General features: G+C 38.6%; 1 protein-coding gene across 1 annotated transcript in view; it reads left to right on the top strand.

The window, feature by feature from the left end:
* The window catches only part of VAT1L (vesicle amine transport 1 like), a 55054-nt gene that overhangs the window by 17772 nt on the left and 18445 nt on the right, over window positions 1-18837 (top strand). The window contains exons 4-7 of the mRNA XM_064671253.1: window positions 1455-1597; window positions 4524-4627; window positions 5433-5488; window positions 7164-7358. Of these exons, the coding sequence (XP_064527323.1) occupies window positions 1455-1597; window positions 4524-4627; window positions 5433-5488; window positions 7164-7358 (498 nt within the window). The remainder of the gene's footprint in view (window positions 1-1454; window positions 1598-4523; window positions 4628-5432; window positions 5489-7163; window positions 7359-18837) is intronic.

Genomic DNA, 18837 nt, shown 5'->3' with positions numbered 1-18837 from the left:
AAGAAAAGAGCATTTTAGTTTGGTGTTGGATTACTATGCCAGGAATCAGGATTCTTACCTCGGTCCTGCTCTGAGTTTCTCTGAGCTGTTGGACAAGTCTGCTGTGGTATTCCATTCCTCATCTATAAAATAGGGAAGAGAATGGATCCCTTCTCTTGCTCTCTTCCCTGTGTCTGTTGGTACCTGTCTGAAGGATCACTTGGGCTGTGCCCTGCTGTGTATGTGTTTACTGACTAATCCAGTAGGAAACCAGTCTGGAACTCCTGGATGCCACCACATATAAATAATGCTGTCCTCTCTTGTGATGTTCAGCTTGGAGGATTGTCACTAGCAGTTACATTCAGCAGTATGTGTGAGGATGCCAAGGCCCCCAGGGTGTGCAGGGTTAGCTAATTATTCTACAGTAAATAAAACCCAAGTCTAATTACTGGTATGTACAAATAATAATCAGTATTTCTGCTTGGAGTGAACAGAAATGTGTTTATCCGTGGGTGATTTTACTAGTCATGCATACAGTTTGCAAATTACAGTCTTTTGACTATAAATATAAGTCAGAATGTGATTAATTCCATCAGACATTGTTTTTAGAATGACAGTGCCATTTTTTTTTTCCTTCTGGGCATATCCATGTAACCGTGCAAGCTCCAGTGGAATAATGGGGTTACAAGAAGAGATAGGATGTGGCTACCAAAAGCCTGTCTTCCTGTTGTTAGTGTGTTAACAGTAAAACAAAACCTGAGGCTGTATAAAGATGACCTGTTGGGATCTTTTTCAAATCTAGGTGGTTCAGCTGTTAGGCAGTGCTTCCTTCCCTTCTTCTCTCAGCCTCGTGACATTAGAGGTTAAAATGCAGGGCCCAGAGCTGCAAACTGGAAGTACAGATGTTTGATTGCACAAATTCTCCAATGCCCCAAGTCCCACATAAATGCTGACGTAGCATCTGATGGACCCCAGCAGGTTCCTGCCCAGACCAGGAGAATGATTTTCCTGGATGTGCTCTAGGCCATTTCAGCCCCTTTGCTGGTGACCAGTTTTCAGGCAGGGGCACTGGCCTAAGCAGACCAGTTGGTGGGACTCGAGGCTATTCCTGCATTTTGAATAATCAGTAATAATTATTGTTATTAACAAGAGGTAACCCAAATGGTTTTTACTGTGCAGCATTTCTTATAGCAACTTGTTCTCTCCTCCTGAAACCATAAGAAAACTATTTTCCAATACATTTTTTGATACGTTAAATTACTTTTATCCCTGCAGTTGTTTTGTCTTCAGAGTATCTTTGTGATTTAAGTGTCTCTTTCCTGTGGCTGAACTGCATTTCATTGGAAAGAAACTAGTTTGGGAAGTCCTTGCACATGTTTGGTCTTGGATTTTGCTGTGTCATGAGTGAATTGGCAGCTGCAAAGTCTGTCAACCAGTTTCCATGTCAGTGAACTAACATAATAATGTGTTTGCAGGGTCAAGCTGTTGCTCAGCTCTGTTCAACCATTCCCAATGTTACTGTTTTTGGAACAGCTTCATCTTTCAAACATGAAGCAATCAAAAACTCGGTAACTCACCTGTTTGACAGAAATGCAGACTATGTTCAAGAAGTAAAAAGGTAATCTTGTGTTTTCCTAAGTAAGGTCTGTATAGTATCTGGCAAAATACTATTAAAGGCACCAGGCTGATCCTGTTTATGGGAAAGGATTACATTTGTGAGTTTGGGGAGGTGTAGTTTATTCCAGATATTCCATCTGCCCACTTGAGACAAGATAGCAAGCATCTCCCTATTTCTTTATAAGCAACATAAGCTTTTTTAGTCCATGTTTCTACTTGGACATCTGTTGTGAGCAAAGTAAATTATGTGAAAAATACTAAAAGTCTTAACAACAGGATGTACTTTGCCTTGATTTGCATCTGTACTTGCTCACTGCAATGCACCAAATAAGATGTTTTCAGTGGATTTGTAAGGTATCCAGGTTTTGGAGTTCTCTGGTGTGTTTCTATCTGCCTGGGTTTTTATCCTCTGCCAGGGATTCATACTGGAGCACATGATGTCTGCTTTAGTTTCAGATCCTTAGATTTTGTTTGTTTGCATTCAGATTAAAATCATCCTGTTGCCTTTTGAAGCCATCATGTGTGTTTCTGTTTATGTGCTTTCAAATACTTTGTTTTCCTATTTGTCTGACTGTTTTTAGATGTTGATGTTGATGCAGGTGGCAGAACTTCTGTCTGAGCTGTGGGCAACCCAGGCTGATGTTGCAGGAGAAATCAGAGTGTCCTGCTGCTGTTTCTGGAGCACTCCCCAGGGCTGAAGAGAACATTTGAAATTATCCATCACAAAGGACATTTTATATTGAAGAAAAAATTTTCCATATGGGAATTTTCACCAAAAAAAAAAAGATAGTATTTGTTGAGCAGATGACACTTCTACCGTTTCCTTAGAGCTCAGAATAACTGTAGCATGGTTTTCAGCCTTTTGATAACCTTTCTCTTGGGGAAGTACACATAACCTGAGTGTTTTGGTGCCCCTGGAGAGTTGCTGTAGTGAGATGAAGACTGAGTTCTGGCAATCCCCACCTGACAAACAACCAAGAGAGAACACTTGCAAACATTAATCAGAGCTCAGCACCAACCTCAGTCCTGTCTCTTGGCTGAGGCAGCAAAAGATTTGATCTGGATATGTGGTGGGGGAGCAGATATGACAGAAATTGGTGCTTGGGAAGTGAATAAAGTCCCTTTAGGTTCTGGTCACTTTGGTTGCAGGTAACCAACCTGGGGCTGCTTCTGCCCTTGAGCAGGGTAGTTCTTTTTGGGACAGTTCCCTGACACCACCCCTGGCTGTGTAACAGATCACAGCTGCTGAAATCACAAGACCTGGCTACCAAGGGGTGGGTGGAATTCTGCTCTGTTAAGTCTGTTAAAATCCCTTTTGGTGATCTTGCATTTTCACATACCTTTTCACCTTGCAATAGGCCAATGAGGCAGGGAACCAGTGGCTACAAAAGGCAAAACATAAAAGCAACAAGCCAGTTGGTGCTTCTTTCCTAGTATAGAGCTGTATAATATTAACACACTAAATAGTCCTGATTGCAAGACAGAAGTGGTACCCTATAGAATCTGCCACTACTCTGGTTTGTTGCTCAGATCTGTGCATTTTCAAAGTGAAAATGAAATATTTTTAATGAAAGTACAGTGGTAGTTCTGTGATCGCTGTTACAACAAATTGTCCTTTAGCAGAGGCAGCGAGGGAGTGATGTAGTTGTTTGCTCTGATGGATATTGGCTGTGTACTGTGCTCTGCTAAGGTGTTCCTTTCTTAAAAGTGTGTGAGCAGAAAAGGGTGGACCTGTGGCAGAGAAAAGATAGTGGTAAGAACCTGCTTTATTGCAGGTGACCAACATATTCCAGGGAAAGGCTTTCGTGAGGGAGAAAAGTTAAAAAAAAAAAAACCAAAACAACAACAACAACCCCCCAAAACAAAACAAAAAACAACCAAACCAAAACCCAACCCCCAGAACTCCAAGCAGGTGAACAAATGAACAAGCACAAAGACCCATCAGAGATGATGTGAATGTGAAACTGTTTCTAAGAGATGAGGAATCGGTTCAACTGGGGAAGCCATCAAAAGCTGTTTGATTGTGAAGTTTTTATTCCTTTCCAGCAAGGGCTCATCCATGGGCCTGAACAGGAACAATGTATTGCCCCACATGTGGCAGCAGTGCCAAGGTGTGAAGTTGCTCAATTATAGTGGTCTTTGTAACCAGTGGATGTCTGAGTCTCACCTTTGTTTTGTGAGGAAACAGATGCATTACAAGCCATAAAGCTTTACCTCTTTCCCCTAAATCAGGAAATTTGGGCATTTTTTTTTTTTAGGTCTTTAGCATCATATTGGCATTGCATTCACAACACTGTTGGAAAGTTCTAAGTATGCTGTTTATTGAAACAGTATAAATATTTTCTACTTTCTTTCATATGACCTGAGGATTTCTAGCTCTTGGTGACTTCTCTTTGATTTAACTCTTTGCTGACATCTAGTTGATATAAAGTCTGAAATACAAGGCTCTCTAAATAACTTTACAAGTCAGTTTGTCTGAGAACTGGGATGTTTCCTTACGAATTCAGAAAAATACCAGAATATGTGTATAAGAAAAATATACATTTTCTCTATAATATTCATTGACCAAAAAAAAAGTAACATTCTGTGACATTTGCATTCACTCAAAAAAAGAACTTTATCACCTGGTTTTTGATAACATAATTTTACTGAAAGCCCTCAAAAAGGAGGAACAAGATGGTTTCCCCCTCTTCTAACCCTAAGAGCTTGCCTAGCCTGACAAACCTGCATTCCACCACTGAATGAGTTGGAAATGTCTTTTGATGAGAGTAAAGTTTTCATGTAGTCAAAGTCTCATCCTCAGAGTTCTTTCTAAAGTACCTGGACAATGTTGGTGTTACATTAACAATCAGCCTGTGTCATGCTGGCTGACCAGCCCTGTGCATCTTATTGCAAAGTAAGATTTTTTTTTTCTCCTTGCTCTTTAGAATCTCAACAGATGGAGTAGATATTGTTTTGGACTGTCTTTGTGGAGAAAATACTGGGAAAGGCCTCAGTCTTCTCAAACCACTTGGGACTTACATTTTATATGGTGAGTGGAAATATGTCCTGAATACAGGATGTGTTTCAGAACTAAAGCTTTGCAAAGCTTGGAATCATCCATGCCACTCCTTCCAGAACTGGTGACTGACATGTTATGCTTTCTCAATTTAACCATTTCCATGCAAGGATTTTAGTGAAGCTGAGCATGGACTAAATTATTGAGAAACAACAGGTAATGCAAAGAAAGTCTTAAAAAAAAAAAATTAAAAAAATGTAAATCCAGAAGTGAAACTGAACGTAAGGTTTCAGCTTGTTAAAAAACATCATTGGGTGATACAGGAGAAGTGTGGGAGAAAGTTTGGATCTCTCATTCCACACACCAGAGGAATCATTGTGTGGCCAAGGAAACTGCAGTGGAGTTTTTGTGGGAGGGGAGGCTGAAGGGCAATTTCAGGGAGAATACTGCTGGTTTTATCTGACACGACTTTGAGGAATTCAAGCCCAGGCTTCTGTTCAGATTTTCATTCCTGTTTGTGGACTGTCCCACAGATGGAGTAGACACATTTTCCCTGCCAGTTCTGCCAGACTGCCCTGTTATGTGTAGGTAAAGCAGGCCCTGCCATTGGGAGACTTGGGAGATTGTCAGTGTCATCTTGAAATTCCTACAGACTTGTAGGGCTCAGTCACCTTGGCCTCTTAATTATTTCTGAAGTATATGGATTTCTACTAATCCCTTTTAAACCTGGGCATTTTTTTTCCCCTAAATACGAGTCATGGAAATTATTTTACATATAATAAAATGGTTTTCTTTTAGCATGTAATAAGTTGTGTGTGAATGTACTCCTCTTTTACAGGTTCATCTAATATGGTTACTGGGGAGACAAAAAGCTTCTTCAGTTTTGCAAAATCAGTAAGTGTCCCAGTGCTGTGATTCTGCTCTGTCCTCCAACTTCAGTCTTTTCTGTAGCATTTTCATCTTTATAATTTTCATTTATCTCCACTGAGTTGTTACTCCTGATATTGCTAAAGAGGGTGTTTTTGTGCCATGTTTACATTTGACAGGACAGCTAGACAGCAATTGGATCTGTGTGCATATTGAAATTGTTAGTTATCAGATATAGGTCTGTTATACAGCTAAGTTTAGGCTGCATTATTTATTTACTTATGGCAGAATATAATTTCCATGGGTATGAATAACTGTACCCTGCAGGTTGCTCATATCTGAAGACACTCTCACGACAGTGCACTGAATTAAAGGAAATATGTCTCAAGATGGGGCCTGTGTCCAGTCATTTCCAGCTTTTCAGGAGTTTGTTTCATTACAGAAATGCATTTTTCTGTTCTCTACGTTCATTTCAAGTGACATCAAAGAGATGATGGTGTGGCATTTGTTTCCTAATTGATGATGCTGGGAAATTCAAAGTTCAAATGTTAATTTTTTTTCTTCAGCTAACTACAAAAATCTGCACAGAAATCCTAGAGATCAAAAAGGGGACAAATATATCAAACAAACTGATGACGAGAAATAAGTTATCCAGGAGTGAAAGTGATTCCTTTATACAAGAAAAACAGAGGGAAAGTCTTGTCTGAAGATCTGTCATATGATCTCTCTGCCAAGAGCTCACTTACAGCTTCCAGCAACAACTCCTTCCCAGGAGGATTGGCTTCAAAAGTCCCTGTGTAGTTGAAAACAAGATAATTCAGAGACTGTAGCAAGGAGCTGTTCTTTGCATCCTTATTGGTTATAGTGGGACAATCCTTATTATTGTCATGTGTTTATGAACTAAAGATTGTCTTTGCTATGCAGCCTTTTTACTGTTAATGTCAGGATATCCAGAGGCATGTAATTTGTAGGGTAGGTTGGCCCTATTAAATAGATTTCGACTGAAATGATTTTCAGATAGTACTGGTATTTATTGACTGAATAAATATGAAGAAATTGAATTAATTTAAAAAGCATATAAAATGTATGAAAGTATAACTAGTTTCTTTATGTAATTGTGCTGCAAAATTAACTCATCAAAATTGTATGAAAATTATAATTAAAAATTTACCCATTCAAATAAAATTTGCAAGTAAGTGGCATCTCAGTCTCAATGATGCTCTTGGGCTAAATGAGATAAAATCCTTTCATTAGATATTATGAGGTTTGCTCAAGTATCACAAACATAATAATGGGTGTAAAGTAACTGGGAGCTGATAAGCAGTGTCTGGTTCCCTTGGTTTTGAGAGAAGAGTAATAGTCAAGAGTTGCCTGTGAATGTTTGGAGAGCCTGAGTGGCTGTCTTGAGATAACAAAGGACAGCAAAAGTAAGAAGAGAGGTCCAAACTCGTTACTTCCTGTTCTGTTCACCATCCTTCTGACACCCTGGCCTCAGGAAACACAAATTTGTGTTTTATTTCTGCATGTCAGTCAGCTGCATACTTTTTTTACCTCATCCTTAATTCACATTTTTGCTGCTTCTCTCGTCTGTTGCTCCAGATCTGACAGATGAGTCGTTTATCACACCTGCCCAGACAGTTTTCTTGTGAACTTTCCTGTGAAAAATGTTTTTCCAACCGTGCTGTTGTTTATTGGTTTCCAGTGGTGGCAGGTTGAGAAAGTAAATCCTATCAAGCTGTATGAGGAGAACAAAGTCATTGCTGGATTTTCCCTGTTGAATCTACTTTTCAAGCAGAATCGAAGTGGCCTGATCAAGGGTGTGATGGACAAACTGCTAAATCTATACAACAATAAGAAGATCAAGCCTGTGGTTGATTCATTATGGGCTTTGGAAGAGGTAGGAGCAAAATTTCTTTCCCCATTTGGAAACTTCTGAAAAATATGTACTTTTAAGTGTAAAATCAAGTTTAAACATGTTCTGTAGTTATTAACGTATGCAGCTTTTTATTGTGCATAGGTTGTCTCCAGAGCCCCTGCTATTCAGAAACTCCAGGATCCAGTTATCCACACATTTCTCCACTAACTATATATCTACTGAAAATACTAATAATAAATGTGTTTTTTCAGTCTTAGAAAACCTTTTCTGTTTCCTAGGTGCATGAAACGTGTGACTAACAAGTGCAGAGTGAAATGCATACATTAAAATTGAAAACAACTTAGATCTTTTCCTCAGAGTAGCTTTTAATACATAAGCTTTAGTTGCAGTGCCATGGTTGTGCTAGCAAACCTTGGAAGCTTCTAGGCTTTTGGGAGGTTATTGGAAGTGTATCAAAGAATATCAAATCATAATTCACTTTTAAAGTAAGTTAAAATTGTTGACTGTGGATTTTTTTTGTTTATTTTCTTTCCTTCTAATTGCTCAACTCTCCTTAAAGACATGTAAAGAAACTACTGTGCTCACAGCCTGGACAAATTATAAGCCTCCTGTCCAAAGCACTATTTCCTAGACCTTTATATTTAAGATGCTGATAAAGAGGCAGAAGTACTTTTGGAGGTGTGAACAGACATTATCATATGAAAAAAACCCCATAGTTATATACCACCACCAGATTAATATTTGTGGTTTGTGTGTTTGTGGTGAAGTGCTCTGAGCCTGACACATCACTTAAGATGCATGATCTGTAATAGCTCTGCTGATTGTGTCTGTATCCGTTGTATTTTGTTGTTCAGAAGGTGCTGCAACAATTCTGTGAGATTTATGTTTTTGATGCGGGGTATTTTTAAATTTAATTATTAAATAAGCTTATGGAGTCATTTAAAAATTTAAGTGGCACAAGTCTCTAGACAGGCACTCTGTAATTTCTTTGTTCGTGTAAAATACGTACTTTTCGTGTACTGGTGAGTTAAAAAAGGGTAATTAAAACAGTAACAATAGCTTAAAAATCCTGATTGAGGACATAACCATGAAAAATTACACATGGCAGGCTGATCTGAGTAGTGAACATGATGGGAATTTGTTGGGAGACTTCTGTTTGATAACATTTCATCTAACATTTGGCAGTAGCATGCACCGTCCCTACCAGTAGGCTGTGAAATGTGTAAATATGTCTGTTGTAAAGCACAGTCTAGAAAACTCCAGCTCATTTGTCACGCCTGCTCGCTTCCCATGAGCTGTCTGGTAATTCACAAAGGAAATGTCTGGCTGGTATCTTCAGGGACACAGTAGTGCAAGAGCTGCTTATTCAGTTGCAAAGTGTTGCTGAAATATTACTCATTCAGGGCATTATCATTTGGGGGATATTTTTGCAGGTATAAAAATAACTTAGGGCTGACTCTTAAGTTAATATGATACACAGAAAATGTGTCATAGCTGAGGACTAAATGCAACCAAACTGAAGAAAGGTTGGTGTGTATATTTGTTCCATTTTGGGAGGTTTTTATTTTTAACTCCATAGCTCTGACATCTCCCCCCTTCAGAGTCTGACATTTGATTGATTGTCACTAAACCAGTATATGACCAGTTGTTACCTTTGAGGTTTCCTGAGGAAACTTCCTGACCCAAGAGAGCATTGAGGATGAATGTTTAGCTCGAGAGTGTCAGAAAGGTGGACTGCCTATATGGCATTTGAAAATGGAAGATTGAATAGTTTTCTGTGGAAGAATATTACTTTCTCCAGAGGCTTATGGGAGAATCCATTTGTCCTCTATCTAGAAAATCTGCCATGAAATGAGCTTGAATCCAGTAAGAGACATTCAAAATAAAAATATTTCAAGGAAAATTCACAGAGGAGCCTCAACAGTGGGGCACCTTTCCAAATGCTTTATGTTAAACACCTGAATATATTATCACATGGCAGTTTTGATCTCTGTATAAGAGGCACATCCCCAGCATACCCTTCAGCTGACTTTATTCATTCTGCATCTGCATTTGTTTTCATGTATTCCATTGTGCAAATTAATTCACAAATTAATGCAGACTCTCTAAAGCCAACATGGAAGACACCTGGTTTCCTTTCAAAGCTGTATTAAAGTACAAGTACTGATCTTTTCAGTTGCCATTCATGTGTCAGAGCTGAAAAGCAACTTTGCAGTCTTAGGAGACAATGAGTTATATCTGTGCTGGTGTTCCCCTTTGCTGCTCAAGGCTGGTTGGTACAGGACTGCTTCTTTGCATGATAACCCCAAAATTGAGGGCTTTATATTCTAGTGCTTGTGAGAACAGCCAGAGAAAGGCTTAGTGTTTTAATAGGTCTCCATGAACTGCGTAAAAGAAGTATTTCTTTGTTCTAAAAGCTGAGTATCGTTCCTTGAACAGGATTTATTTCTTAATACTTTCTGCAGGAGCAGACAGCTTGAATTTAAAAGAACATACTGATTAGAGAATATTGTAATTGCAGTGAGATTTTCCATTTTAAAGTGTTTCAAGTCACACTAACACAGGATTTAGAGAAAGTTACTGGATTCCCATTTTTCTGTCACATAGTCTATGTTATGTGATGTCTTGTTGATTGTCAAATAATATTAAAGATAGCAGTGTTCAGAAATTGTTAGATGGACTTAGCTTGATACTGTTCCTGTTGAACCATGGAAGTTTGCCTGAGTGTCCACAAGATCATTCTAACTGGGATATAATCCCTCCTGGTATCCTTATTTCTCTGCTTTAGGGCTGCATCCAAAGGCCATGAAGTCCGTGGAAGGCTTCCTATTTTCACTGGCCTTTGTTTTAGGATAAGGATTGCCCTTCCTCTTCAGTACAGGCTGCTTAAATGAATTTACCAATTGACCCAAGAGAGAAACTTAGAAGTGACTCAGTTTTCTTCAGAGAATAAGTGTATTTCTTCAGATTATTACTGACACAAGGAAGGTCGGGGTCTAGACTCTTGACTACTGCTGTGGAACAAAACTATTTGTATTGCTGTGTTAGCTGTTGATGTTTGTTCGGGAAGGGTAATTTTAATCAGAAATTTACATCCATAAATCCTAGTGAAGTCAAGTCTTTTCTCAAGTAGGCAATTAGAACCATTTTATTGTGTGAAAGTAAGAAGGATTTAACTAAGAGACAGTAATAAAAGCCATAGATACTTTAAAATGGAAATCCATCTTGGGAATTATTCATCATGAGACGAGTGAAGTCATACAATAAATTAGCTGCTGGTGAGATGTCTTGCTGTTTTGCAACTATTTGTTTATGCATTCAAGTGTTTAAAAGATGAGATGATTTGTAGATGGTGCATGCTTAAAATGCTGTTCTGGAGTAGAAAGCTGATTGTCTGGTAAGATTGCATTGCATTACAAATAGTAGAGTTTAAAACAGAATTAGTATTCAGTGAATATTTGTTGAGCTTTGTGGTTTTTTCTTTGTCAGTGACTAATTATCCGATCCTTAATTTCCAGTTAGTCACTCGACTTCATTCTGATTAATTTGTAGCACATTTATACATTAGCATTCTCCTGAGGGTCTGTAAGTCTTTGACTTTACACAGATGACAATTCAAGATTAGTAAGCAGCATGAAAACTGAAGGTTCTCAAAAAATCTAGTTTGCTGAACAAAAATGTGCATGTTGCACTATTCTATTAAAATTCTGTGTTTTTTCATGTCTGTAGTTGCAAAAGAAAATGCATACTCAAGGTGGAATGGTTTATTGACACAGAAGTTATATTCACCTTCTTTGGTGATTTACAGCAGTTAAAGGCAGCAGTGAGTGTGTGAAACAAACCCCAAAAATTCTTGCACAGAAACTGCCAGTCATGGTCCATGTTTTCAAAATATTTGAGGCATCTTTCCCTTCCCATAGACTGCCTGTTTCAAAAAGGACTCTTGTCTCTCAGATGATTTAAAGGAGTGCAGTTACATAGTAATAGTGATATCAAAGACTGGTACTGCTGTAGGGCCAGGAAGAGTGATGAAGATACTGAAACCTGTGGAATAGAGTTGTTACTGACTCTTAAAAAGCAAGAGGATAATCTGATAACATATCAACAATTGGCTGATACCTTATAGTAGTCACTGAACATCCCTCTGTGCTGTTGTTTTGGAGTGATAATGCAATAATATCTTTAGCAACACCTCATTTGGTGAATAGTAATGCAACAGCTGTAGCCAGATCCAGGAATACACCATGGCACTCAGCTGATTGAAATCAGTGGAATCAAGGCACTAAATACTCTTACAGATCTTGATATGAATATCAGAGAACTCTTATGACTGTGCACAGTGGTCAGTGCATAGAGTACAGAAGTGGAAAGAGCCCTGCACCTTAATTTAGTTTGTAATGATCACTGCACAACCATTCGCTGGGTATTTTTGGCTTAATAATTATGAGAGATGTTGCAGGTCTGACTGTAAGTACAGTTTTTATATAAGTGAGATTTCCTGCTCTTGAAGCCAGAGCTTTTCTCTGTAGTAAATTGCTAAGGAAACCCAAGCTGTGTTTAAGAACCTAAAGCTAAGGGAATGCAGTGCACCTAATCACATTATAGTGACATTATAGAATACCTGCTGATACAAAAATTTCCTTTAACATTTTCTCCCAGGTTGCTGTTCTCACATCCTTTGTGCTCTCTGGGTTAGCTGCCAGTGTTATCAGCATGCAAAGGAAAAGAGTAGAAACCTTCCATTAAGATCTCAGCCCTATCAAGTTGCAATCCAGTGATGAGGACTGGATGAAGGAAGACTTTCTGTACAGAATTTATTGCAGGTTTTGGGGAGGGCAAGGCAATCACAATATGTCTGGGTTTAGCACTGCTCAGTGGCTTCAAATGAGTCAGGTACTGTAAACCTGTGTTTTTCCACTGAACCCATCCTCTCATATAAATTACCATCTCAGTGCAGGCTTTTAGATATCAACAGTATCATTATTTGAGGCGGGGGGGACGGGAGAGCTTAAACCCATAACAGAATAATAACAGCGAGCCCCCTAAAGCAGAGACTTTAATTTCATCAAAAGCTATTTATGCCTTTCTCTGATCTTGGCTTCAGGGCAAAAAGCCTGTCATGTATCACCATGGTGAGACATGGAGAAAATTGACCTATTAGTTACTTTTAACATAGAAAGAGGGCAATCTAATAATATCAGATCAGGCTGGTACCTTGTTAGGAATACTAAATGCCATCTCGGGTCTGTTTTTGTTTTTAAAGTTATACTATAATAGCGTGTAAAGGATTTTGTCTTTTCTGCTTGATGAAAACATTCTCCAGCAGAACAAACTGTGCCTTCTTTGAAGTCAAGGACTTCTGTAGCGTTTGGAACCTGTATTTGTTCTTCAGGGTATTCAGAATAACAGAGCACCATGATAGAAGTGGAAGTACATTTATAACCAAAGTAATCAGCCTCCCTGAAATACAGAAAAGATTAATTTTTCCATAAGCATAAAACAATTTACTTTGCAGTATTATAGTGTTGAGAGAGGGAACTGTAACTCACTCTGTGAAACCTCCCACGAGTGTGCTGGTGTGTCTGTGCTGTGCTTGCTCCTCTGCACTACAGAGCAGGCTCTGCTTGGTTTGGTGTTGTGATTATTTCTTTGACAGAACAAATTCTTTTGCAGTTCTTCACGAACAGCTTTCCTGATGTACAGGGATTAACTCTGCAGATACACTGTCCTCTGATGCTGCCTTATAACTCTCTTTGTTCTTCCTGTGTGTGGATTCTGTTCCCTCTGACTGTACGAAATAAATACCCGTAGTTCAAAGTAAATTTAAGTGTTTTATCTGTACATCACGGTTGTTTTATTGTATACAAACAGGTCTAACACAAGTTTGATACGAGCTTCATGCCGTTATCAAAGCATGCAAAAATGCAAGGAGCTGTGTCTTACTGATGCAACAGGTTTGAAAACAGAGATGTGGGGAAAGCAGGCTGAGAAGCAAAATCTGAATAATTCAGGGCAGCTTGCTTCTGTGTTTGCAGTCAAAATATACACAGAGGCCAAAATATCTTTCCAATTTGGGAATCATAGAATCATGGACCTTAAGACCATCCAGGTCCAATCCCCTGCCATGGGCAGGGACACCCTCCTTTATCCCAGGTTGCTCCAAGCCCCATCCAGCGTGGCCTTGAACACTTCCAGGGATGGGGCAGCCACAACTTCTCTGGGCAACCTGTGCCAGGGCCTCCCCACCCTCTCAGGGAAGAAGTGCTTTCCAGAGTCCCATCTAACCCTGCCCTCAGTCAGTGAAAAGCCATTTCCCTTTGCCCTGTCACTCCATGACCTTGATCCAAGTCCCTCTCCATCCTTCCTGCAGCCCTCAAAGCCTTCTCTTCTCTAGGCTCAGAGTAAGGGGAAAGCTATTCCACTTGAATTTTACCTCACTGACATTAAATGTAGTGAAAACAAATTCTAAATGACTGAAAACTGAGCCATGAGTAAGGTGATTTTCAATTTAGACTTGACATAGAATTTTTCCCAAGATGCATATATGAAGTAAATGGTAATTAAAACTCAATTTTGATTCTATATGCTCAGATGAATAAAACATACCTTGAAAGTACTGGAGATTAATTAGGTATTTTTCCCTCCAAAACATTGTGTATAACTGATTATGGGATCTTCACTGCTCTTACATGAATTACTGTGTTCCTATGAAGTGCCTATATAATTTCATTTGCACTTCTTCCCCATGTAATGCTGTTTAACAGGACTTCATGTTACTTCATAACTTATTCTACCCTTCCTGCCACTATCAGGAAGTGATGGCATAACCCAGTGGTCTTTTTGGATTCCCACACTGTTGATGGCAGTGTAACATGATTATGATTTTATTAAAAGCCTGAGAAAGAAGCAAGAGAAGACTTCTACAGAGGCACCATGGCTTCATAATAAGGCCCCAGATACATGACATTGGCTGTGATTGCCACAAAATCAGGTTGGGTAAATGAGCTGTTTTAGGAAACTTAAACTTCACTTGTTAATAAGTATGTAAGCAGAAGTCAATTCTTTTCAATTGCTATAAATTATTCATAAACACTGTGTGAAATTCAAGCTACATGAACAGAATTTAATTAAACTAGTAATTTATTCCAGCTCTGTGCTTTCTGTGACTTTGTTTTGCAGCTTCTGAAATTTAGCTTGCCTTGTCTGGCCTGCCAGTTGAATACCTGTGTTTAAACGATTTTGCCATCTTGAATCTTCAGAATGTTCCTTTATGCACACTGAGAATATTTGTGATATAATACTCATTTAGTAGATAAATAACAGAAGAGGTAGTGGATATCATCACTTGCCTGAGGCCATACAACATGGTAGTGTAAAGATCATGGATCAGCCTGAAAATCTCTAATTTCTAATTCTGGCCCCTCACAGCCGAGGCCCTGGGCTGTGTATCAGCATCTCAGAGCCTCTGTGATCCAGAGCTCTGGTCTCAGAGTGGTGTGTGCTCTACCAGAGGTCACTAAGCTGTTTATTTTCAGGGGAATTGTATTTTCATGTTTTGGAATGAAGTGGCAAACATGGAAAAGTATTTTGGCAATATTTCTGATGAGCATTGATTCAGATGTTGCTGTCACAAAGGTTAGAAGCTGACTAGTGTGAGACTAAACCTCTCAATTAACATAAATACAGCCTGCAGCTACAGCACTTTTCTCATCTACTTAGTAAGCACTCTGCTAAGAATTAATTAGTTATGGAGATACACAGGCAGAAAATACATTCTGGAAGGCATGAGACACTGGATGTTGAAAGTGCAGTGGTGAGTCATGATACATGTTTCTGGGTCAGGACAGGCTGTCTTTTCTGTCTGCCCTTGTGTGCCACAGAGATAAGAGCTTTCTGGAACTACAGGCCAAAGGGAAAGAACACGTGGACTTGGCTCCTAAAGCATAATGTGAGGGCTTGGGGAAATAGGCAGGAGAATAATATGGGAAGCATTGATAGGTTCCTCTCAAGAAAAAAGTGTGTACTATTGAAGAGAAACTAGTCACATGCTTCCAGTTAATTAAATTAGCAATAGGAGATTGGATATGGGGAAAACTGCTCTGCCATTTATTAGAAAAATAGGGACCAACCTGTTACATTGAGCAAACTGCTGATAAATTACTGTGAAGAAGCAGTGTTTTACAGGAGTACTCTGCTTTCTGAAATATATTAGCTGGCTTCTAAGTAATAAATTGGCACACATTCCTTATGTATTGAACTGATATGGTGATACTGTTCCCCTGCAAGGAGACAGAGATCTAGTTAGGGAAAGCTTTGCTGTAGACATCCATGACACCTTTAAAATCACCAACCTGTGTGTGGAACTCCAGAAGACAGAGTATATTTCTTCTTTGATTATCTTGAATAATGGCTGTAGCACAGTTGTTTTCCACTTCATTTTTACTGTCTGTGTCACTCTTCTTAAGAGTCAGGAAAACAGGGTTTCATGGAGTCATTTCCCTATTCAAAAACAATTTCTATGCTCATCATGAAGTATTAGAGAATAAAAGCTACTTGCTTTTATACCCTTGATCCAAGCATGCCTCAATCTGTTCCTTTTAATTTCTATCTGATAATGCAGGAAACATCCACCTGCCTTCTCCCAGACTTGCATGTGGATTAAATATATGCCAATACATTGCACCCACCAGCAGAAATACTTTTAAATTAATTCTAGCAGAAAGTTTACTGTGTCTCCCATTCCACAGAGTTGGTAGTACCACTAATTGGCAAGGAATTCTTGAGATTTAGAACAATGACTGTTTTCTGTCACTCAGAAATAATTATTGGATCCTGTGAATGAAACTCACTAGACAAAAGTAGCAGGTACTAAAGGGAGAACATTTAGAAACTAAGTTTTCAAAGCCACATTTAGATGTCGCTTCATTCTTGTACTGTGCATTGTTAATGTGTGTACTTTAAGCCACAGAGCCTGTGAATGGATCCAAGGACTTCCCTCTGTCAAAAAATTCCACTCACACTTCTTTGTTAATTAGTTGACTGGTTTGGGAAGAAAGGTCTTGGTCAGTGGAGTTCAGCTGGCAGGGACTGCTAGGGTGAGAAATTCATCTTTTCTTTCAGGGGAGCATGAAGGAGAAATCTGAGGTTTGTGTTAACAGTTCCTCGTGATTACATTCTCTCAGAAACTTTTTTTGGTCTCGATTCAAATTAAAGAAAGACCTATTTTCACAGATGCTAAGGATTAAAAAAAAGAGAGAGAGAAATAATGAAGTCTACTTGGTGATGTTGGGAGAGATTAGAGAGGTCATCCCTATATGTCTGGTACAAGAGAGAATAAAAATTATTTAGGTTCCTCCTGCCTTTGAAACCTTCCCATTTTCAGACTGGGAAGAGATCCCTGATGATTTTGGATGAGGTTTTGGCCACTTGATTTACTAAAAAATCAGACTAGCTATTTTGTTTCTTTTTCTGGCTGTAATCTATGAGTCTATTACTTCATTAATCAATTAATGCCTGGAAAGCCGCTTAAGAAGTCACTGAAAAGAATCAAAAGGCAGTGGGAGATAAGAGTAATGAAAATATCTCTGTATACTTAAATTGGATGGGTCCATTTTGTCTAAATGGTGCTGCATTGGTGACATCACCCCTGTGCCCTTCTTCCATGACTGACAGTGGGCAGAAAGGTTAATAGAGCAGAAGGAAATGAGATGCTTTCAGAGGCTGCTGCGTTAGTGTGGTGAGAAACACTAGTAGGTGCTGTAAATTCTACCTCACATTTTTCTGCTTGGGGAATTTTGGGTGCTTGACCTATAAAGAGAAAACGTTGGCATAAGCTTTTAGCTACAGTAGAGGGACATTTAGATGTTAGTAGATACTGAACTCTGGTAATTAAATAAAATTAAATTGGCCTTTTTGGTCACAGAAATGCCTTTCTAAGGTTTCTAACATTCTAGCTCTTCTCCTAGGATCTGCTTGTTGGTGTATCTATGTAACAGCAGCCAAAGGAAAAGTAAATTATCAATTCCATCAGCAAAACCAAGTTTGCCTCTCAGGAACTAATCGTGTTGATGACTAGTTTTGGCAGACTGGTAGAAATCTTGGAAATCTCTGGAGCAGTAGCACAAAAATAATCTCCTGGGTTGGTTTCATTTATTTTTTCTTTCATACTAGTAGTCTAGTTAGGTTACCAGATTGCTTTTATTCCCTGTCATGTGATTTTTAAAGTCTTAAAGCATTAAGATATAGCATTTTACAACATTGGTGTGTACTATGATTAACTTCTCCTTTTGTAAGTACAGTAGGGACTCTAGTTGGAAGCAAGTTGGCTTTTCTGGTTTTCATCATTTTACCCTGAACAAAATGCCATGATTTTCTCAAAATAACACCTTATTTTAGTGCATAACAATTATTAATCAAGATAATTGTTCTCATCTAATGAAAATGGCTCATATATTCTTTTCAATCATTTTAAACACAGATGAGTTTTAAAAGTAAAATTACTCTTGGGCATAAAGATATCTCTGAGTGTAACATAATCCAAATTTAATGTGATAATTGAGAGTTTTATGTGGTATTGCAGTTTAGTAATGATATTGTTGCTCATTACAGATAATGATATAAATTTACACTGAGGCAGCAAAGCAGATGCATTGTTGATACTAAAAGGTTCCTATATATATATATATATATATATGTATGTATGTGTATATATATATATATATTAACCTGGTGGGAACAATTGAACACAAGGGTATTTTGTAGGGAAAATCTCTGTTACAATGACTGACTTTGAGAAAACAATACTACAAGGAAGGAATGTAATTGAAGAGTTTCAAATGAACAACTGATTTCCCAGAGTTTTGATTGTACCGAGGATGGTAGTTTGAGTTTCAGAGCTCAGGGTTTGAAGATGGTACTTGCACACATCTGGAAATGTAGGCTGTATCTATAAGAAATAAAGCCTCACACATCACAAACAGGTCCAAATGTTTGTTTAAATGTGTTTAGTTTAGTAGAATAAAGGTTGTGTAAAAGTTAATTCCTGACCACCACCAAATACCTACAACCTTGAGAAGAACCTGAGTTTTTTTTTTCTATTCCATGCTGTGGTTATATGCTGGGTGTAAAATATCTTAAAGATCTTAGACTTTCCTCAGCAAGAAGGGCATAACCTTTGAACTCTTTAGGAGCACTAACACAGTACTCTGTCTTTTCCCTCAATCTAAAGGAAACATCCAGCTTAATTCCAAGTTAAACCTACCTTGGCCTAGAGCTAAAGAAATGTGTGTTATTGAAGTTCTTGCCTATTCTCCCGCATTTCTGTAACCAGTGTACATGCTGGGGGGGATTGTGTGTCTCTACACATGCAAGTTTAATTGAATTAGATTAGAAACTGCCTTGGCTGCATCAGGGACATTCTATCACATGGACACTTGTGCTTTGGCTCCCCAAATTACATCGCGTTTTGATTTGGGTCGATAAAATGTAATGCTGAGCTGAA

Source organism: Pseudopipra pipra, chromosome 14, assembly GCF_036250125.1.
Source record: "Pseudopipra pipra isolate bDixPip1 chromosome 14, bDixPip1.hap1, whole genome shotgun sequence".
NCBI lineage: Eukaryota > Metazoa > Chordata > Aves > Passeriformes > Pipridae > Pseudopipra > Pseudopipra pipra.
Note: the sequence above shows the minus strand (reverse complement) of the source record. Positions and strands in the feature narration are given on the sequence as shown.